At 45.2% G+C, this 23387-nt stretch overlaps 1 protein-coding gene across 4 annotated transcripts in view; it reads right to left on the reverse strand.

Moving 5' to 3' along the window:
* LOC109894706 (ena/VASP-like protein) overlaps window positions 1-23387 on the reverse strand; it is a 57853-nt gene that overhangs the window by 3065 nt on the left and 31401 nt on the right. Inside the window, exons 2-11 of one of the 4 annotated variants that reach the window (XM_020488390.2) lie at window positions 20580-20754; window positions 19859-20036; window positions 10434-10491; window positions 6312-6382; window positions 3986-4840; window positions 3109-3362; window positions 2728-2831; window positions 2421-2448; window positions 2247-2277; window positions 2048-2108 (exon numbers count right to left, since the gene is read on the reverse strand). In XM_020488390.2, the coding sequence (XP_020343979.1) occupies window positions 2048-2108; window positions 2247-2277; window positions 2421-2448; window positions 2728-2831; window positions 3109-3362; window positions 3986-4840; window positions 6312-6382; window positions 10434-10491; window positions 19859-20036; window positions 20580-20754 (1815 nt within the window). Of the gene's footprint in view, window positions 1-2047; window positions 2109-2246; window positions 2278-2420; window positions 2449-2727; window positions 2832-3108; window positions 3363-3985; window positions 4841-6311; window positions 6383-10433; window positions 10492-18301; window positions 18711-19858; window positions 20037-20579; window positions 20755-23387 lie in introns of those variants that run through there. The other 3 variants (XM_031829222.1, XM_031829223.1, XM_020488391.2) reach the window with 3 other exon arrangements.

Below are 23387 nucleotides of genomic sequence, written 5' to 3' on the forward strand. Positions count from 1 at the left end.
TTACCCAAAATATACAGTACATAAAGTATATGTTTTTTATATATAATATACAGTACATAAAGTATATGTTTTTTATATATAATATACAGTACATAAAGTATATATTTTTTTATATATAAAATATACAGTAGATAGTTATGTTTTCTCCAGCTAATGACAGTGACATCAACCTTCATGATTGATTATTAGTGTCACGCCCTGACCATAGAGAGACATTTTATTTCTCTATTTGGTGAGGTCAGGGTGTGATGTGATGTGGGCATTCTATGTTTTGTTTTGTTTTCTATGTTTCTTTATTTCTATGTTTTGGCTGGGTATGGTTCTCAATCAGGGACAGCTGTCTATCGTTGTCTCTGATTGGGAATCATACTTAGGTAGCGCTTTTTCCCTCCTTTTAGTGTGGGTAGTTAACTTTGTTAGAGGCATCATTGCCCTGTTAAGTGTCACGGTCGTTTTGTATTGTTTTTGTTGGAGACAGTCTAATAAAAAGGAATATGTACGCTCACTACACTGCACCTTGGTCCACTTCTTACGACGCCCGTGACAATTAGACGCCCGTGACCCTGGGGCGGCAGGGTAGCCTAGTGGTTAGAGCGTTGGACTAGTAACCAGAAGGTTGCAAGTTCAAACCCCTGAGCTGACAAGGTACAAATCTGTCGTTCTGCCCCTGAACAGGCAATTAACCCACTGTTCCTAGGCCGTCATTGAAAATAAGAATTTGTTCTTAACTGACTTGCCTCGTTAAATAAAGGTAAAATCTTATCTATATTACATGGTGGGGTTCACAATGTCAGGCAGCCATCCATTCACTCTTTACTACTGCCATTAAGCTGTTAAATTTACTGTATCACAAGCTTCCTCAATGCAATAAGCAAACACTCCCACGGTTTGTTTTCCCCTGATTAGACTGATACACTAAAATATATCTATGGGGTTTGCTTTATCTCTGTATTTAACTATGTCCATGATTCATTTGCCAAGCCTTTATCTTCTCACCAAATGGTCATTGCCATTTCTGGTTTCCCACCCAATTGAGCGCCTTTTGGGTAGTGTAATTTGGTGAAGGAAAAACAATGTATTTTAACATTGTCATAAAGAGAACATGGTCAACGTCCTAAAAACAAGTTTTCCCATCTCAATGTAAAAATAAATGACTATAGCAAGTGCCAAATGATGTAACAGGATGGAATATTACATCATCCATAAATCCCCTTTTTCACAGGGGGGAATGGAAGCTTGTGTGCAACAGGGAAAGGCAATTGAACGCAAGCTACACCCCCAAAAATGATTTGTTTAGGTAAACATTTCTAGCCTGTCTATCTTTGGGTTATGCTCGACCCGCTCAGTTTTCCCGCCAGAAAATGTCCAAAAAGAGTAGAAGCAGCTCACCATTAGGAATTAATTTAATATAAAAGGCTTTTACAATACAATATTGGTGCACAATTTGTACTTTAAATACCAAAAGGGATGCAGAAGTCGTCCAGCTGGTAGTTGAATACAATGATCAATGACAACAGGGTTGATAAGCCAAACAGCCATGACTTTACTTCTATAAAATATATTTCCTCATCTCAGAGAACAGAATGCTTTGTACTATGATATGTAATATGAACCTCTCAATATATCCCCAATATTTAATAGTAGTGTTAGCCTGGTCCCAGATCAGTTTGTGCTTTTTTAGCAAACAACTGCTATAGGAGTTGGCTAAACTACACAAACTGATCAGAACCAGGATAAACAGTTACCATACCTCAGATTAGTAAATATATATCCCATATACCCCTTACATCCCTTCTCAATGGCCACTAATGGACAGGTTTCAATCCAGACAGTGAAAGAATCAAGGCCTTAAAGGTCATGTTAAATTGAGCCAACATTTGAATTGTTTACTTTGAATGTGATCTCTGTGACAACTGCAACAACCGAAAAGGGGCAATCGGATTGAATCCAGGCCTAAATCTTTATTTTTTATATTTTACATTTGGTAGCATCTAGGAAGGGTAGCTAATGGGGATCCATAACAAATACAAAAACAGATGATGTTCACCTTGATACCAGTGAGGCCTTGTCTACAGAGTTGGCTCGGTCCCATGGATTCTTCCCCGCATCTAGAGAGAAAGTGAAGAGAGAAAAAGCAAGAGAGAGCATCACAATTATAAGAGACTCACTTTATAAAGCACCCCGGCTCAATGCAGCCAATAACAAAGATAATGGTCAGAAAAATGTGGAGGCAAGAGTGTGTTTACCTGTGGAGTTCTGCCCTAGCTTGGGATCCTCCTGTAATGGAAAATCAAAATGGATGATCTGTGTGTCTGTGTGCAATCATCTTTAGATTGATTGAATACAATTATTGTAGCTGGATAGAACCACCCAGTTAAACTTTATAATTTATATTTTTCAAATATGATCAAGTGAATTACCTCTTCAGGTTTCTCTGAGGCTTTCCGTCTGCAGGAAAAGCAAATTCAGGCAATTAGAGATGATACAAAGCTAATGGAGAAGACAACTCCAGTCATGTTGCAAATCACTAGTGTATTTCACAGGCTAGTAGACTATCACATCAAGTTATACCATCTTTGTGATAATCTTCAATTAAAATCCTCAACTCCAGAATATTCTTTATCAAAATGATACACAGGTCTTGTGCTGTGATCGTTGGGATAGGGATTTTCAGTTCAATTCAATTCAATTTCATCGTTCCTTCACACACAGTTGTGTTCCTCTCACCTGCGTGCTAGAAGGGCGTTCATTTCCTGCATTAGCCCCTCCCCTCCACTGGAGCGGTTGCCATCGTTCTTGGCTACACTTGTTCCTGGTGGACTGTTCTCATCCTGAGGACACAACAATGGCCACCATATAAGTTCCCTCTTTATAGAAGCCAACCAACAGGTAATGTGTATATGTAATGGTTTGAATGTCCACGCAGTTTTCACATAGATATGAGTGGTCTTGTTCAGTGGGGTACACCATAGCAAAAACATTTAAAAATGTATTGGAAAGGGAAACAAAAATGAATGTTTCTTATTGGACATGTTCAGGTAGTACCTCACTGTTTCAAAATGTTTTATTTCTACTCACCACGATCCGAGTCTAAGCTGAGATACTAACCCTTGCAACTTTGCGGAGTTTGGCTCCAGCCAGGGCAGCAGCCAGACCTGAGAGTGGCTGTGCCAGCTCATTCCCTGCCCCCTCTAAATGAGGCCCTCCGTGCCCTCCACCAACCGGTAGTGGGGGGGGCATGGGCGGTGGCACTGTGGCCGGAGGCGGGGGGCCCGGTGGAGGAGGGGGGGCCATAGGTGCCATAGGGGCAGGGGGAGCCACTGGTGGGGCCACAGCGAGCACGGCGGGGAGAGAAACCGGACCTGGGAAGAAACCAATAGACAGCATAGGTTCAGACTCCTCCTTGGCTAACACTGCTGGCAAGCACTTACTGAATAAATAGTCCTCAGATAAGAGCCATTGGATTTAAAGTGTAGCAGATGGCTGCATATGGGGACTGTTAGTGTAGCTGATGGCTGAATATGGGGACTGTTATTGTAGCAGATGGCTGAATATGGGGACTGTTAGTGTAGCAGATGGCTGAATATGGGGACTGTTAGTGTAGCTGATGGCTGAATATGGGGACTGTTATTGTAGCAGATGGCTGAATATGGGGACTGTTAGTGTAGCTGATGGCTGAATATGGGGACTGTTATTGTAGCAGATGGCTGAATATGGGGACTGTTAGTGTAGCAGATGGCTGAATATGGGGACTGTTAGTGTAGCTGATGGCTGAATATGGGGACTGTTATTGTAGCAGATGGATGAATATGGGGACTGTTAGTGTAGAAGATGGATGAATATGGGGACTGTTAGTGTAGCTGATGGCTGAATATGGGGACTGTTTTTGGACTCATAATAGGTATATACTTCCATCCACATTAGCCAGTGGAGTCCCCCCATTGCTGTCCAAGTGCCTTGCTCTTTGAGCTCTGCATGTACTTACTGCAGGTTGCCGTGGCAGCCTGAGAGACGGGAGAGGGTGTCTGGTTGGGTGAACCCCACTCTGATGGGGCTGGGGTATATGAGGGGGGAGAGAATTGCTGGGTTGCTGGTGGTGGTGGGGGCGTGGCCTGGGACATCTGTGGCTGGGGGTGGAATGAGGAGGGGTACTGGGGTTGGTTGGAGGAGACGGGGACGGGGCCCTGCGCAGACTGACCAATCAGAGGGGGCAAGGAGGTAGCCTCGCAGTAACCTAGCTGCTGCTGTTGCTGCTGAGCGAGGTTATAATAGTCCTCTGATTGGCCATTGGCATGGGGGAGGTGGGGCGGGATATGGGGTTGGCCGGCCTGGTCCAGGGGGTGGGGCTTGACCCGGCTGTGGCGGGGCGGCAGAGGGAGGGCCACTGGGAGGACAGGCTGGGGCACGGGGGGCATGTGCACGGGGCCGTATATGTGGGTGTGGGAGGTGGACCAGGTGCCGTGTTTGGGGAGCAGCACAGGGTCCTGCTGGGGGTCACCCTGGTGGAGGGACTTGGTGTGGTGGAGAGCCCGCACCGTGGGGGGAGAGAGGGGGATCTGGCGCACCTGCCGGGTCAGGGCCGTGGGCACCCCTGGCTGCACGGGGGAGAAGGCCGAGACCAGGGAGGTGGAGAGCTGGGAGAGATGGGGAGAGTTGTCGCCAGCCCGTCCACCCGCCACCTCTCTCTCCTGGGAGGAGGAAGAGGAAGAGGAGGAAGGGGAGGAGTTGGAGGCCACTCGGGCATAGGAGGGCGGCAGTGTGGCGGCCCGATAGTGTCTATACTCAAGAGGGGTGTTGGAGGAGGGAGGGGAGGACACCTTATATTGGAGGGTGGAAACAACTATAACACACCACAGAGGAGGGGGGGGACACCACAGAGGAGGGGAGGCACCACAGAGGAGGGGAGGCACCACAGAGGAGGGGGAGACACCACAGAGGAGGGGAGACACCACAGAGGAGGGGAGGCACCACAGAGGAGGGGAGGCACCACAGAGGAGGGGAGGCACCACAGAGGAGGGGAGACACCACAGAGGAGGGGAGACACCACAGAGGAGGGGAGACACCACAGAGGAGGGGAGGCACCACAGAGGGGGGGGGGACACCACAGAGGAGGGGGGGGACACCACAGAGGAGGAGGGGGTGGGGGGCACCACAGAGGAGGGGAGGCACCACAGAGGAGGGGGGATACCACAGAGGAGGGGAGGCACCACAGAGGAGAGGAGAAACCACAGAGGAGGGGGAGGGGAGACGCCACAGGGGGGAGACACGACAGAGGTGGAGGAGGGGGACAGAGGAGGAGGGGGGAAACCACAGAGGAGGAGGAGGGGGGACACCACGGAGGAGGAGGGGGGGGACAACACAGAGGAGGAGGGGGGGGACACCCACAGCAGAGGGGGAGGGACACCAGAGAGGAGGGGGAGGGACACCAGAGAGGAGGGGGGAGGGGGGGCACCACAGAGTAGGGGGGAGGGGACATGACAGAGAGGGGGGGACATGACAGAGGAGGGGGGGGACATGACAGAGGAGAAGGGGGGGACACGACAGAGGAGGAGGGGATGCCACGGAGGAGGGGGGGACACAACACACACACAAAAAAGAGAGAGAGAATAATGAGAAACCAAGCAAAAATGATAAATCAGAAACTGAGAACAAAGATGATAAATCAGAAACTGAGAACAAAGATGATAAATCAGAAACTGAGAACAAAGATGATAAATCAGAAACTGAGAACAAAGATGATAAATCAGAAACTGAGAACAAAATCACAGAGAATAAAAAGAAGCCGAATCCAACATGACCAAACTCTCAGGAAAGCAGCATATCCCATTGTCACCCAGCTGCCAGTAGCACGCTTGCAGAATGAGTGTCTCTATGGCGCTGGGGAATGTTTGTATATGGATAAGCATGAGTAAACGGAGGGGAGGAGGGAGGGGGATTCAACACAAACACAGATGTGTCCGAGCTAGCGCTTTAGCTTAGGTTTTGGTCATTAGAGCACACTGTAGCAAAACGTTTTGCAACCGAAAACAATAAAGAGCGTATCTTATTGGCCAAGTTCAGGTAGTCCCTCCTTGTTTCAGTCAGTTTCCTTCCATTTGGTCCCTAATGAACACAACCAACATGCGCTACACTGGGTTGTTTGGTTACCATGATTGCCATGCTATCCCCATGGAGAGAATAGCATCCTGAGACGTTATCTGTGAGATGGTGTATTGACATGGACGAAACGTATTTTGGCTTGTGTTTTGACAGACCCGGTATTGTCTTGACATGGTAGTAGTGTCTGTCCACAGTACGTCTGCAGGCCTTACCTGAGCCAGACGTGCGTCGCTCCCTCTCTTTGTGGACCACTCCCTGCATCTGATGCGGCTCCATCATTTGCCTGCAGATATACAGAGGGCACAGACACATGTTATAGTCTCTCCCTGTAGCCTCTCCCTGTAGACTCTCTATATAGCCTCTCCCTGTAGCCTTTCCCTGTAGCCCCTCTCTATAGCCTCTCCCTATAGACAGTCTTTCAATCTGTGCCAATTTAATACATTTCTGATTGACATTACCTCTAATTTTCTACTGCTTGAGTACCGGCACCACTTATAAAAAAGATCCCAAGGCAAGATCAAAGAGGTGGCAGGTAGCCTAGTGGTTAGAATGTAGAGGTGGCAGGTAGCCTAGTGGTTAGAATGTAGAGGCGGCAGGTAGCCTAGTGGTTAGAATGTAGAGGCGGCAGGTAGCCTAGTGGTTAGAATGTAGAGGCGGCAGGTAGCCTAGTGGTTAGAATGTAGAGGCGGCAGGTAGCCTAGTGGTTAGAATGTAGAGGTGGCAGGGTAGCCTAGTGGTTAGAATGTAGAGGCGGCAGGTAGCCTAGTGGTTAGAATGTAGAGGCGGCAGGTAGCCTAGTGGTTAGAATGTAGAGGCGGCAGGTAGCCTAGTGGTTAGAGCGTTGGGCCAGGAATGTGGTAGGGGTTATGTGGTAGGGTTATGTGGTAGGCGGGAGGTGGTAGGGGTTATGTGGTAGGCCGGATGTGGTAGGGTTATGTGGTAGGGGTTATGTGGTAGGGTTATGTGGTAGGGTTATGTGGTAGGGGTTATGTGGTAGGGTTATGTGGTAGGGTTATGTGGTAGGGTTATGTGGTGGGGTTATGTGGTAGGGGTTATGTGGTAGGGGTTATGTGGTAGGGTTATGTGGTAGGGGTTATGTGGTAGGGTTATGTGGTAGGCCGGATGTGGTAGGGGTTATGTGGTAGGGGTTATGTGGTAGGGTTATGTGGTAGGGGTTATGTGGTTGGGGTTATGTGGTAGGGTTATGTGGTAGGGGTTATGTGGTAGGGGTTATGTGGTAGGGTTATGTGGTAGGGGTTATGTGGTAGGGGTTATGTGGTAGGCCGGATGTGGTAGGGGTTATGTGGTAGGGTTATGTGGTAGGGTTAATGTGGTAGGGTTATGTGGTAGGGTTATGTGGTAGGGTTATGTGGTAGGGGTTATGTGGTAGGGGTTATGTGGTAGGGGTTATGTGGTAGGGTTATGTGGTAGGGTTATGTGGTAGGGGTTATGTGGTAGGGTTATGTGGTAGGGGTTATGTGGTAGACCGGATGTGGTAGGGTTATGTGGTAGGGTTATGTGGTAGGGGTTATGTGGTAGGGGTTTATGTGGTAGGGGTTATGTGGTAGGGTTATGTGGTAGGGGTTATGTGGTAGGGTTATGTGGTAGGGTTATGTGGTAGGGTTATGTGGTAGGGTTATGTGGTAGGGGTTATGTGGTAGGGTTATGTGGTAGGCCGGATGTGGTAGGGTTATGTGGTAGGGGTTATGTGGTAGGGGTTATGTGGTAGGGTTATGTGGTAGGGTTATGTGGTAGGGGTTATGTGGTAGGGGTTATGTGGTAGGGTTATGTGGTAGGGGTTATGTGGTAGGGGTTATGTGGTAGGCCGGATGTGGTAGGGGTTATGTGGTAGGGTTATGTGGTAGGGTTAATGTGGTAGGGTTATGTGGTAGGCCGGATGTGGTAGGGGTTATGTGGTAGGGGTTATGTGGTAGGCCTGATGTGGTAGGGGTTATGTGGTAGGGGTTATGTGGTAGGGGTTATGTGGTAGGGGTTATGTGGTAGGGGTTATGTGGTAGGGGTTATGTGGTAGGGTTATGTGGGTAGGCCTGATGTGGTAGGGGTTATGTGGTAGGGGTTATGTGGTAGGGTTATGTGGTAGGGGTTATGTGGTAGGGGGTTATGTGGTAGGGGTTATGTGGTAGGGGTTATGTGGTAGGGTTATGTGGTAGGGGTTATGTGGTAGGGGTTAATGTGGTAGGGTTATGTGGTAGGCCGGATGTGGTAGGGGTTATGTGGTAGGGGTTATGTGGTAGGCCTGATGTGGTAGGGGTTATGTGGTAGGGGTTATGTGGTAGGGTTATGTGGTAGGGTTATGTGGTAGGGTTATGTGGTAGGCCGGATGTGGTAGGGGTTATGTGGTAGGGGTTTATGTGGTAGGGTTATGTGGTAGGGGTTATGTGGTTGGGGTTATGTGGTAGGGTTATGTGGTAGGGGTTATGTGGTAGGGGTTATGTGGTAGGGTTATGTGGTAGGGGTTATGTGGTAGGGTTATGTGGTAGGCCGGATGTGGTAGGGGTTATGTGGTAGGGTTATGTGGTAGGGTTAATGTGGTAGGGTTATGTGGTAGGGTTATGTGGTAGGGTTATGTGGTAGGGGTTATGTGGTAGGGGTTATGTGGTAGGGGTTATGTGGTAGGGTTATGTGGTAGGGTTATGTGGTAGGGGTTATGTGGTAGGGTTATGTGGTAGGGGTTATGTGGTAGACCGGATGTGGTAGGGGTTATGTGGTAGGGGTTATGTGGTAGGGGTTATGTGGTAGGGGTTATGTGGTAGGGGTTATGTGGTAGGGTTATGTGGTAGGGGTTATGTGGTAGGGTTATGTGGTAGGGTTATGTGGTAGGGTTATGTGGTAGGGTTATGTGGTAGGGGTTATGTGGTAGGGTTATGTGGTAGGCCGGATGTGGTAGGGTTATGTGGTAGGGGTTATGTGGTAGGGGTTATGTGGTAGGGTTATGTGGTAGGGGTTATGTGGTAGGGGTTATGTGGTAGGGTTATGTGGTAGGGGTTATGTGGTAGGGGTTATGTGGTAGGCCGGATGTGGTAGGGGTTATGTGGTAGGGTTATGTGGTAGGGTTAATGTGGTAGGGTTATGTGGTAGGCCGGATGTGGTAGGGGTTATGTGGTAGGGGTTATGTGGTAGGCCTGATGTGGTAGGGGTTATGTGGTAGGGGTTATGTGGTAGGGGTTATGTGGTAGGGGTTATGTGGTAGGGGTTATGTGGTAGGGGTTATGTGGTAGGGGTTATGTGGTAGGCCTGATGTGGTAGGGGTTATGTGGTAGGGTTATGTGGTAGGGGTTATGTGGTAGGGGTTATGTGGTAGGGGGTTATGTGGTAGGGGTTATGTGGTAGGGGTTATGTGGTAGGGTTAATGTGGTAGGGTTATGTGGTAGGCCGGATGTGGTAGGGGGTTATGTGGTAGGGGTTATGTGGTAGGCCTGATGTGGTAGGGGTTATGTGGTAGGGGTTATGTGGTAGGGGTTATGTGGTAGGGTTATGTGGTAGGTATGTGGTAGGGTTATGTGGTAGGGGTTATGTGGTAGGCCTGATGTGGTAGGGGTTATGTGGTAGGGGTTATGTGGTAGGGGTTATGTGGTAGGGGTTATGTGGTAGGGGTTATGTGGTAGGGTTATGTGGTAGGGGTTATGTGGTAGGGTTATGTGGTAGGGGTTATGTGGTAGGGGTTATGTGGTAGGGGTTATGTGGTAGGGGTTATGTGGTAGGGGTTATGTGGTAGGGTTATGTGGTAGGGGTTATGTGGTAGGGGTTATGTGGTAGGCCGGATGTGTTTTGTACCCTCAAACAAAATATTTCGGACAAATTAAATAAGAAAACACGTTCGATGATGAATTCTAGCAAGTTTTTACCAGACTTGAAGTCCCTGGAATGAGATGCTTTGGATGCCCTTTTACAAACCGGTTCCTTTTTTCGATGTTCTACTGTGTGTTCTACTGTGTGTTCTAGTGTGTTGTACTGTGTGTTCTACTGTGTATTCTACTGTGTGTTCTACTGTGTGTTCTACTGTGTGTTCTACTGTGTTTTCTACTGTGTTTTCTACTGTGTGTTCTACTGTGTGTTCTACTGTGTGTTCTACTGTGTGTTCTACTGTGTTTTCTACTGTGTGTTCTACTGTGTTTTCTACTGTGTGTTCTACTGTGTTTATTACTGTGTTTTCTACTGTGTGTTCTACTGTGTTTATTACTGTGTGTTCTACTGTGTGTTCTACTGTGTTTTCTACTGTGTGTTCTACTGTGTTTTCTACTGTGTGTTCTACTGTGTGTTCTACTGTACACTGAGCTTGATTTGGTGTCTTTCTGAAGGTCGGAGGTTCTTACCTCCTCGGTACATCGGGGTCCTCTGAGGAGGGCCCATTTTGGCGTTGGACAGCAGGGCCTGTGGTGGAGAACAGAAACAGGGGAATATTTCTAGCTAGGTATGAAAGGACCTACAGTTGAAGTCGGAGGTGTACATACACCTGAGCCAAATACATTTAAACTCAGTTTTCCACAATCCCTGACATTTCATCATAGTAAGAAATTCCCTGTCTTAGGTCAGTTAGGATCACCACTTTATTTTAAGAATGTGAAAAATCAGAATAATAGTAGAGAGAATGATTTATTTCAGCTTTTATTTCTTTCATCGCATTCCCAGTGGGTCAGAAGTATACAAACACTCAATTAGTATTTAGTAGCATTGCCTTTAAATTGTTTAAATTTGGTCAGATAGCCTTCCACAACCTTCCCACAATAAGTTTCTCCTGACAGAGCTGGTGTAACTGAGTCCGGTTTGTAGGCCTCCTTGCTCGCACAAGCTTTTTCAGTTCTGCCCACAAATGATCTATAGGATTGATGTCAAGGCTTTGTGATGGCCACTTCAATACCTTGACCTTGTTGTCCTTAAGCCATTTTGCCACAACTTTGGAAGTATGCTTGAAGACCCATTTGTGACCAAGCTTTAACTTCCTGACTGATGTCTTGAGATGTTACTTCAATATATCCACATAATTTTCCTGCCTCATGTTGCCATCTATTTTGTGAAGTGCACCAGTCCCTCCTGCAGCAAATACCCCCACAACATGATGCTGCCATGCCCATGCTTCACGGTTGGGATGGTGTTCTTCGACTTGCAAGCGTCCCTCTTTTTCCTCCAAACATAACGATGGTCATTATGGCCAAACAGCTCTATTTTTGTTTCATCAGACCAGAGGACATTTCTCCAAAAAAGTACGATCTTTGTCCCCATGTGCAGTTGCAAACCATAGTCTGGCTTTTTTATGGCAGTTTTGGAGCAGTGGCTTCTTCCTTGCTGAGCGGACTTACAGGTTATGTGGATATAGATACTTTTGTATCCGTTTCCTCCAGCATCATCACAAGATCCTTTGCTGTTGTTCTGGGATTGATTTGCACTTTTCGCACCTAAGTACGTTCATCTCTAGGAGACAGAACACGTCTCCTTCCTGAGCGGTATGACAGTTGCGTGGTCCCATGGTGTTTATACTTGCGTACTATTGTTTGTACAGATGAACGTGGTACCTTCAGGTGTTTGGAAATTGCTCCCAAGGATGAACCAGACTTGTGGAGATCTACAATTTGTTTTCTGAGGTCTTGGCTGATTTCTTTTGATTTCCCCATGATGTCAAGCAAAGAGGCACTGAGTTTGAAGGTAGGCCTTGAAATACATCCACAGGTACACCTCCAATTGACACAAATAATGTCAATTAGTCTATCAGAAGCTTTTAAAGCCATGAGATAATTTTCTGGAATTTTCCAAGCTGTTTAAAGGCACAGTCAACTTAGTGCATGTAAACTTCTGACCCACTGGAATTGTGATTCATTTAATTATAAGTGAAATAATCTGTCTGTAAACAATTGTTGGAAAAATGACATGTGTCATGCACAAAGTAGATGTCCTAATCGACTTGCCAAAACGATAGTTTGTTAACAAGAAATTTGTGGAGTGGTTGAAAAAAAACAAGTTTTAATGACTCCAACCTAAGTGTATGTAAACTTCCAACTTTTGTTTTACATGCCACACCCTCCCCTGTAGTAGTAGAGGTACATTCAACAGGATAAATATGACTGAGGTTACATACAGTATAACAATTACTAGTGGCCTCTGTAATTATTGGGACAGTGAAGCATTTTTTCTTATTTTGGCTCTATACTCCAAAAGTTTGGATTTTAAATCAAACAATGACTATGAGGTTAAAGTATTTTCATCCATATCGGGTGAACCTTTCAGAAATGACAAAAAATAATTGTACATAGTCTCCCGATTTTAGGGGGTCAAAAGTATTGGGAAAATGAATTTATACAGTATGTGTATTAAAGTAGTAAAAAGATTAGTATCCATATTTATAGAACGCAACAACTACATTAAGCTTGTGACTACACATTCGTTGGATGAATTTGCTGTTGTTACATTATTGTAGAAGTGTTTAGAAGCATATTCTATTCTTATTTACTATAGAAAGTGACACAATATATTATTTACCATTAATTTCTATTGAGCACAAAATAATCTGAAACAAAACCAAAACAAACAGCAAATGCTTCCAACAAATTGATAGTCACAAGCTTGATGTTGTCATTGTGTACTAGTCAGATACGGTGTTTTTTCCTACTGCATGCTTGATGCAAACCACAGGCATTTCCACAGGAAACCTCAACAAAACAGGCCCAGCAGGACGGTAGACCAGAATAGACCTGACCTGCCCTCCCCTCCTTCCCACATCTGTGTACAGCTCATACTGTGCATTTTGCATTCAACACAACATATGCATGAACCCAGCCAATCCTTGATCGCCAATCCCAAACCAGATTCAAGGGCAAACATGATTGGATGGAATGTAATATTCTTAATTTCCATTGGATCAACGTCTAACTTCACCAGTCTTTGTCAAGAGACCCAACACCAGGATCAATAAATTAACTACATAGAGACAAGAAACCCCCAACCCAGCATAGAGACAATCGCCCGGTGCAGAAACCCCCAACCCAGCAGACAAGACTGTCATTATTTCTTCGTGGTGAGGTATACTAGATGTTTTTTAACATCTTTGTTTTTTTACTGACCGCATAACAACCAATATATGAGGTCTTTACTTGATGTCTTTATGACGTACCTTGAACGTCATTGGGGTGCTGCATACCCACTGGGGTGACTGTGCATAGAGGTGTGTGTGTGTGTGTGAAGGGGTGACTGTGCATAGAGGTGTGTGTGTGTGAAGGGGTGACTGTGTATAGAGGTGTGTGTGTGTGTGTGTGAAGGGGTGACTGTGCATAGAGGTGTGTGTGAAGGGGTGACTGTGCATAGAGGTGTGTGTGTGTGAAGGGGTGACTGTATAGAGGTGTGTGTGTGTGTGTGAAGGGGTGACTGTGTATAGAGGTGTGTGAAGGGGTGACTGTGTATAGAGCTGTGTGTGAAGGGGTGCCTGTGTATAGAGGTGTGTGTGTGTGAAGGGGTGACTGTGCATAGAGGTGTGTGTGTGTGAAGGGGTGACTGTGTATAGAGGTGTGTGTGTGTGAAGGGGTGACTGTGCATAGAGGTGTGTGTGTGTGAAGGGATGACTGTGTATAGAGGTGTGTGTGTGTGAAGGGGTGACTGTGCATAGAGGTGTGTGTGTGTGAAGGGGTGACTGTGTATAGAGGTGTGTGTGTGTGTGAAGGGGTGACTGTGCATAGAGGTGTGTGTGTGTGAAGGGGTGACTGTGAGACATACTCTACTTCCCCAGCTAACTGAGGAGGAGAGCCTATTCTGAGAGAGGCCTATTATAAAAGGGGAGATCACTTACTGCATATCAGGAATACCAACCAAGAAACCCTTGACGCCCCTTTGCAACACTAGATTGCCGTTGGGTGTCATTTCCGCTGGGTGTGTTCGGCATGAGGGACACGTGGAACATCTTTATATGGATACTGCTTACCCAGTGAGCACAAGGCATTGAAAATACATCTTTTCAATATCCTTTCAACCAAAAAAGACTAAATGTTCAATTTATTTAACTTGGCAGTTAAGTCAGTTAGTTAAGAACAAATTCTTATTTTCAATGACGACCTAGGAACAGTGGGTTAACTGCCTTGCTTAAGGGGCAGAATGACAGATTTGTACCTTGGGGATTTGAACTTGCAACCTTTCGCATACTAGTCCAACACTCTAACCACTAGGCTACTTGCCACCCCAAGTATTTTCAATGTCTTTTGCTCATAGGGTAACTGGAGTTCTGCCTCTGAAACAGAGAGGATTCCTCTGTCCTACCATATCCAACCATCTGAAGTGTCTAATTTTGTTTTTGTTTTCGGCTTTCGGGTTGACATTACTGACATCATAATGAATTCACCTCATTCTCAATGAGCAACTAAGGCGAGGATGTTGGCTGAGTTGTTTTGGAATAAAATACTGCGGTTTTGGAATAAAGTGCTGTAAACGCTTTCTAAAACATGATTCATTCCTAACCTCAAACCGTTTCATCTCCCATAGTCATCATCTCATGAAAGGGGAATATTTTAATATCCCATCATCAAACAGAGCCAACCCTCCCCACCACATTTCTGCCTCCTGTTTTTGAACACAGTATATGAATATAAATAATGCCCTTACTACTGCAATGTATGTATCAATACACAGCCTAGCAGGAGTTATTTAGTTTGTTATTTAGTGTGTGTGTGTGTGACATTTTGTGTGTGTGTGTGTGTGTAATTATGTGTGTGTGATTGTGATTTTGTGTGTGTGTGTGTGTGTTCTGTCTCCTCTCCTTTGTTCTCTCAGCCTGCAGCTCTCTGATAGAAGATGACTTGGGATGCCTTGTTTTCATTCTTTTTGACACTCCTCTAAACTCCCTTCGTAGCAGCTGATGGTTATCTGCACGGCTCCTCTAAACTCCCCTTCGTAGCAGCTGATGGTTTTTATCTGCACGGCTCCTCTAAACTCCCTTCGTAGCAGCTGATGGTTTTTATCTTCACGGCTCCTCTAAACTCCCCTTCTTAGCAGCTGATGGTTATCTGCACGGCTCCTCTAAACTCCCTTCTTAGCAGCTGATGGTTATCTTCACGGCTCCTCTGAAATCCCTTCTTAGCAGCTGATGGTTATCTGCACGGCTCCTCTAAACTCCCCTTCTTAGCAGCTGATGGTTATCTGGACGGCTCCTCTAAACTCCCCTTCTTAGCAGCTGATGGTTATGTGTTATCTGCACAGCTATGCAATTCATTTGAGCACATATCCAGATGAGGCGTCAAGACGAATACTAATAGTGGAGCACAGAGCTACAACTAATGCATAACAACAGCCAAAATACTCACCAGAATCAGTTGGTGTCCATCTATGATGGTTTCTATGAGCCAATTAGTCCACCCTGATCTTGATTTTTAGTCTTTTCAGGGTTTAGTTTGGAATACATGAAGCTAAGAACATGTATAATATATGCCATTTGCCATCAAATGAAACCACTGCAAAGCTAATATACAATGTGATGCTTTCTTTTGGTAGACATACCATACCTCCAGATCCAGACACAATAAAGTAACTAAACTTTGGTGGTTGGTGTTGGGCTGGTAAAGTAACTAAACATTAGATTGGGTCTAGGTTGGTGTTGGGCTGGTAAAGTAACTAAACGTTAGATTAGTGTTTGGTGTTGGGCTGGTAAAGTAACTAAATGTTAGATTGGGTCTAGGTTGGTGTTGGGCTGGTAAAGTAACTAAACGTTAGATTGGTGTTTGGTGTTGGGCTGGTAAAGTAACTTAACGCTAGATTGGTGGTTGGTGTTGGGCTGGTAAAGTAACTAAACGCTAGATTGGTGGTTGGTGTTGGGCTGGTAAAGTAACTAAATGTTAGATTGGGTATAGGTTGGTGTTGGGCTGGTAAAGTAACTAAATGTTAGATTGGGTCTAGGTTGGTGTTGGGCTGGTAAAGTAACTAAATGTTAGATTGGGTCTAGGTTGGTGTTGGGCTGGTAAAGTAACTAAATGTTAGATTGGGTCTAGGTTGGTGTTGGGCTGGTAAAGTAACTAAACGTTAGATTGGGTCTAGGTTGGTGTTGGGCTGGTAAAGTAACTAAATGTTAGATTGGGTCTAGGTTGGTGTTGGGCTGGTAAAGTAACTAAACGTTAGATTGGTGGTTGGTGTTGGGCTGGTAAAGTAACTAAATGTTAGATTGGGTCTAGGTTGGTGTTGGGCTGGTAAAGTAACTAAACGTTAGATTGGTGTTTGGTGTTGGGCTGGTAAAGTAACTAAACGCTAGATTGGTGGTTGGTGTTGGGCTGGTAAAGTAACTAAACGCTAGATTGGTGGTTGGTGTTGGGCTGGTAAAGTAACTAAATGTTAGATTGGGTATAGGTTGGTGTTGGGCTGGTAAAGTAACTAAATGTTAGATTGGGTCTAGGCTGGTGTTGGGCTGGTAAAGTAACTAAATGTTAGATTGGGTCTAGGTTGGTGTTGGGCTGGTAAAGTAACTAAATGTTAGATTGGGTCTAGGTTGGTGTTGGGCTGGTAAAGTAACTAAATGTTAGATTGGGTCTAGGTTGGTGTTGGGCTGGTAAAGTAACTAAACGTTAGATTGGGTCTAGGTTGGTGTTGGGCTGGTAAAGTAACTAAATGTTAGATTGGGTCTAGGTTGGTGTTGGGCTGGTAAAGTAACTAAACGTTAGATTGGTGGTTGGTGTTGGGCTGGTAAAGTAACTAAATGTTAGATTGGGTCTAGGTTGGTGTTGGGCTGGTAAAGTAACTAAATGTTAGATTGGGTCTAGGTTGGTGTTGGGCTGGTAAAGTAACTAAACGTTAGATTGGGTCTAGGTTGGTGTTGGGCTGGTAAAGTAACTAAATGTTAGATTGGGTCTAGGTTGGTGTTGGGCTGGTAAAGTAACTAAACGTTAGATTGGTGGTTGGTGTTGGGCTGGTAAAGTAACTAAATGTTAGATTGGGTCTAGGTTGGTGTTGGGCTGGTAAAGTAACTAAACGTTAGATTGGTGGTTGGTGTTGGGCTGGTAAAGTAACTAAATGTTAGATTGGGTCTAGGTTGGTGTTGGGCTGGTACAGTAACTAAATGTTAGATTGGGTCTAGGTTGGTGTTGGGCTGGTAAAGTAACTAAATGTTAGATTGGGTCTAGGTTGGTGTTGGGCTGGTAAAGTAACTAAACGTTAGATTGGTGGTTGGTGTTGGGCTGGTAAAGTAACTAAACGTTAGGTAGGGTCTAGGTTGGTGTTGGGCTGGTACAGTAACTAAATGTTAGATTGGGTCTAGGTTGGTGTTGGGCTGGTAAAGTAACTAAATGTTAGATTGGGTCTAGGTTGGTGTTGGGCTGGTAAAGTAACTAAACGTTAGATTGGTGGTTGGTGTTGGGCTGGTAAAGTAACTAAACGTTAGGTAGGGTCTAGGTTGGTGTTGGGCTGGTAAAGTATTTCCTAATATTTTAAAGGAACTAATAAAATACAACAACGTGGGCCACTCTAGTCAATACCACTTGCCAACTGCAGCCTCACAGCCTAGTTGACTGCACAATTAAAGGCTTTTATTTTAGTGACACAAGAGCTAAGACCATTAACACTATCAAGGGTTATTATCAACACAACACATCTACAGATGTTAACAGGAAGGTTGTGTACGTGTCAAATGACTTTGGGTTAGTGCACGATGAAGCACAGAGGCCTGACATAAGGGGGTCCTGGCTGTTGCCATGGTGAGGTGAGAGACGTAGTACCCCAGGGGAGTGCTTGGGCTTGATCAGGCCTGTGCACAGAAGCCCTCAAGGAACAAAACAAGGCCTACTTTCTCTCTCTCACTCTCTAACTCAGGTGGTGATTACCTAATTGCCTAATTGGGATTTCTTGAGCTAAATATGATGCTATTAAAGAGTATTTCAAACCTCAGGAGCCACAGCTTAACACCCCGTGGGGCTGTGGCTACCAAAATATGAAATATAAAAGCTACTTTGACCCATTAGGGCCCCTTAAGTCCACATATGTGTTGAATGGAAAACTATAATTGGCAGTCAACAGAAACGCATACAGCTTAAGCTTAAACATCAACATAGGGGTTTCCAGAACATCACTTCCCTATTTTAGCCCTACAATGAAAGAGGTGAGAGAGGTGTTGCCAAATACCACCAGCCTCACATTGTCTGCCGCAGCATCATGCAGTAAATAGCCCTGATCCAGCCCCTCCCTCTATCACCTACCCTGCATCAACTGTCATCATGGGAACAGTACTTACTGAGGGTGATCTTCGCAGAAGTGCACCTTCTGACAGTGGCTGGTGACATCTCTGGAGTAAGACTCATCGTGAGACCCTCTCCGCAGTTCTTACAGTGTCTTTAGCAAGCTATTACTGTGTGGTACTAACTATGGCTTCTAGTCAGGCAGCTGTCCAGGCTACTGGAATAGCATTAGCCACGAACCGGGTGATCCAAGATAGGACCCCTGTAGCAGGTATAAAGCAGTAGAATGCCTGCGACTGCATTCCCTGGACAGAAGGAGCGCACCTTAGGTTTGCGTGTGGAGCCCCATAGCTCAGCTCACCTCCAACATGGCCTCCTCTTGTTCCCCAAAAAGTTTACCAAAAAAAGGAGAGTGCCATGTGAGATTTGGCGGTCTAAGACAGTTTGGCTCCATGGGTATTTTAGCCAGGCTGTGCACCAATAGGAAGGCTAGGGGGACGGAATGGGGCCGCCACCGGACTCCCCATCCCAACAGCTTATAAGTAGCAGCAACGTGTAACAGGAGAGGCCCATGTGCTATTTCTTAAGAGTAAGGCTTCGTATACAGTCTAGTTATGTCGCCATAAACTAGACTGCACCATCCATCTCATCTAACCACAGGTCTTTACATTGATGTGTGCAATTGTCTGTCCTGGCGGTGTAATGTTAATGGTTGTCAGGGTTAACTGTAATGGTTGTCAGGGTTAACTGTAATGGTTGTCAGGGTTAACTGTAATGGTTGTCAGGATTAACTGTAATGGTTGTTTTCGATAGTGTCGCTTTCAGGCATACAGTATTATCACAAGTGTCTGCAATCGGCCATCATATATCGCCAGGCCACGTATCCAAGTGTGGCACCCTGGGCTCTAGCCTGGGTTGTGTTCAGTAGATAGTTAACAAATAAATAAGTGAAATAGGTAGGCTATATTTGAACTATTAAGAAATGCTTTTTTACATTTTCCGTTTCATAACAATTTAAAATGTTTTGTTACAATGTGCCCTACTGAACACAACTTTAAACAGAGTTTATAGTCTGGCAGGGTTCTATGGGTTCTATGGTTTGCTTTCCATTCCCACACACACTGCTGAAAGCTTTCACCCAGAGCCATAGAGATACAGTATGTCTGGCCTTGTTTTCGCTCTAGAGCTTGATGTCCAGCAGAGGGAGGTAGAACTCAGTGGAGATCGACCCAGCAACCAGACTGACTGGCACCTGCAGCCCCAATGTCATTGGCTGGACCAAGTGTAAACTGAACAGGTTGAGAGCGTTTCTGAAAATAGATTATTCTTGTTACAACCTAAACATGTTCAACCTAATATTATGTTAATCCAACAATCCTTAAATTATAGGGGAGCTATACAGGCTTGAAATTACTGTATAAAAAGATTTGCACTTTGACCGATAATTAGTAGCTGACGTGCCGGGATTAACTGCAAATTAGTACACATCAGTTTTAGCTACAGTCTATCTAAACCTGACTGTGACATAAACAGACAGGTGGACGAACGAACGGGTGGACAGACAGGCAGACAGATGGACAGAATGATTACTTCCACACGGGAAAGGGTCCCACCTCCATCTTGCGAGCTGAGCGTGTTGAGGGCGAACATCATGGCGGTGGAGAAGGTGGTGGCCTCCTCTTTGCTGGCGAAGTTGAGGCCGTAAACCTGCCTGGCATCGCGCCACTGGTGAAAGGTGGGCGTGGCCTGGTTATACTTCAGCCCCTTCACTATGGAGTAGTTGATCACCACCTGAGAGACAGACAGCCAATTACTCATTCATTCATTATTCACCAATTACTATGGTCAGCTTAGTACAATGTACCGTAACTATAGAGATAAATATGTCTTACATAACTATAGAGATAACTAGTAACGAATGTGTGTGGTGGAGATGATCTCTATAACTAAAGACAGTGTGGTGGAGATGATCTCTATAACTAAAGACAGTGTGGTGGAGATGATCTCTATAACTAAAGACAGTGTGGTGGAGATGATCTCTATAACTAAAGACAGTGTGGTGGAGATGATCTCTATAACTAAAGACAGTGTGGTGGAGATGATCTCTATAACTAAAGACAGTGTGGTGGAGATGATCTCTATAACTAAAGACAGTGTGGTGGAGATGATCTCTATAACTAAAGACAGTGTGGTGGAGGTCTGTAAAGGCTTGCGGTGTGAAAAGTCTTCCACCAGATCTACATCAAGATTTGTAGGTCCATTGAAATGACTAACATTACTAGAACAGACAAATTCCCCCAGACAATGGCAATTGGTGTGTGTGCGTATGTGTACCTCTACCTGTTGGTCCTGTAGCTTGACCCCGACCACGCGAAAGGTGTTGTTGGCTGTGTTGTGGTAGATGTTGATGCGGCTGAAGCCCTGCTGGCCCGGCTTGATTGGAACCCACTTCTTACTGGTGTCGTCATACACCATGACTGAGGCGCGGGCTTGGCAGATACTCTGTTCACTGTGGAGGAGAACACAGGGGTTAGAGGTCACCGTGACTGAGGCGTGGACTTGGCAGATACTCTGTTCACTGTGGAGGAGAACACAGAGGTTAGAGGTCACCGTGACTGAGGCGCGGGCTTGGCAGATACTCTGTTCACTGTGGAGGAGAACACAGGGGTTAGAGGTCACCATGACTGAGGCGCGGGCTTGGCAGATACTCTGTTCACTGTGGAGGAGAACACAGGGTTTAGAGGTCACCGTGACTGAGGCGCGGGCTTGGCAGATACTCTGTTCACTGTGGAGGAGAACACAGGGGTTAGAGGTCAACAATAAGGACATAGGGTGAATCTCAAACATATTTCCTTGATTTCTTGCATCCTCTCCTCCCCTTCTTCTCAAAACTGGAGGAGAATCTCCAATGGGTTTTGAGAAGGAGGTGAGGAGAGAGGATGCAAGGAATCGAGGAAATATGTTTGAGATTCACCCTGTCCTTATTGTTGACCTCTAACCCCTGTGTCTCCTACTACTGGTGGATGCGGTGCTGTGTAGTACCGTACTGTTAGCAAGCCTGTTCAGTAGTAGAACTCTCAAAGGAACCACGCCTATCTAATGGTACCGTTTGAAATTTGACAGTATGTCCCTAAAAAGAGGGAGGGACAGCCATTTAAAACCCTATAAACAAGCACACTAACCCCAACCCCTCCGAAAAAAAAATCTCTCTCTGTGTTGTGCTTTGCTGTGGCGTCGTGGTATCATAATTAGCATATTTCAGAATGTTCGGCGACATGGGCAGGAAACATGTGTGTCGCTGATCTATGATAATAACACGGTGAGAGAAAACAGAAGCGTCTAATTAACTATCTGTTCACCAGATATGAGGTATTTATCTGTCAAAACAGATACATTGGGAATGTGCATCCACATCATGGCTTTGGCCCAGGCACAGACTGGCTTGATTCCAAACTCTCCATTCCTATCGACAACAAGAATGAAACTATTGAATTATGTGGTGAACAAGTACAGCCATAGTACATCTACAGTATAGTACATTTCAAAGCACTAATGCCAACTCCTCATAAGTGAAGAAACTTCCATGCTTCACCTTTACAATACATGTAGGCGGTGACTTCTTTCAATTGATAATAAAGAAAAATCCACAATGAGAAAATGTTTTTTTAGTACATGGACGAAGGGGTAAGATATGAAAGGGTATGAATAACAATATGGTATGATTATAATTTTTTTGACCTTTATTTAATTAGACAGGTCAGTTAAAGAACAAATACTTATTTTCAATGACGGCCTAGGGACAGTGGGTTAACTGCCTTGTTCAGGGGCAGAACAACAGATTTGTACCTTGTCAGCTCAGGGATTACTAGTCCAACGCTCTAACCACTAGGCTACGCTGCCGCCCTTATCCCTGATATGGTGTGATATTGTGTGAAATGGTGTGATATGGTGTAATATAGTATAACATGGTGTAATATAGTATAACATGGTGTAATATAGTATAACATGGTGTAATATAGTATAATATGGTGTAATATAGTATAACATGGTGTAATATAGTATAACATGGTATAATATAGTATAACATGGTGTAATATAGTATAACATGGTGTAATATAGTGTAACATGGTGTAATATAGTATAACATGGTGTAATATAGTATAACAAGGTGTAATATAGTATAACATGGTATAATATAGTATAATATGGTGTAATATAGTATAACATGGCGTAATATAGTATAACATGGTGTAATATAGTATAACATGGTGTAATATAGTATTGTAACGACCCTGGGTTTATAAGCGCGGATATCGACACTGCCGCTCGAGCATGCTTTTGCGGCACAGTCAATAACGCGCTGGACTTCGGGCTAGAAGGTCGAGGGTTCGAGACCTGCTCCCTCCCTGTTTCATTACAGTATAATATGGTGTAATGTGGTGTAATATTCCTGACAGCATGACAGGCTATAGATGCTTCACTCATAGAGGTCTAAGAGGTGAGAGTGACTTACGCCCTCAGGGGACTGTGAAGTGACGAAAAGTTTCTTAATGTTCACCGTGAATACCACAGGGACAGCTCTGCTCTAACGGCTTTAAATACTCAGCTACTCAACATTCTCAGTCTTTATTGTCAAATTAGCACTGTGCATTCACAGCTGTCATTTCTAGACAGCAATTCTTAAAGGAAATATTTTACAAAGTGGGTGCCTCACCATGGAAAGCAAAATAAGTATATTTCTGGAAGTCTTTCCAATATCCCCCCAAAAAAGCCATATTAATATCCCAAACTAAATAAAAGATTCCACCACAGAGACAGGTTGTCTTGTCTCCAAGGCCCCTAGGGCCTCGCCAGCATTCAAATGCCAGCATGTGACCTTCCTCTTCGATCTGCTTCCTTCCTCCTTACGAGACAGAGAAAATGGAGGCTGACACTTCAGCCATGTCTCAGCACAGCACCGTGTATGGTTGAGGCTGTATTAGTGCAGGACTCAGAACGTCCTCTATCAACATTTGGTGTACCAGTAGATGTGCAATGCTACAATAATATTAGAGGGTGAGGCTTTGAAAGCATGTCGGGACCCAAAGCTGTCCCTCCTCGATTACTACCCTACTGTAAGCCTCACACGCCTGGCACTGACTG

Source organism: Oncorhynchus kisutch, linkage group LG7 (assembly GCF_002021735.2).
Source record: "Oncorhynchus kisutch isolate 150728-3 linkage group LG7, Okis_V2, whole genome shotgun sequence".
Classification (NCBI taxonomy): domain Eukaryota; kingdom Metazoa; phylum Chordata; class Actinopteri; order Salmoniformes; family Salmonidae; genus Oncorhynchus; species Oncorhynchus kisutch.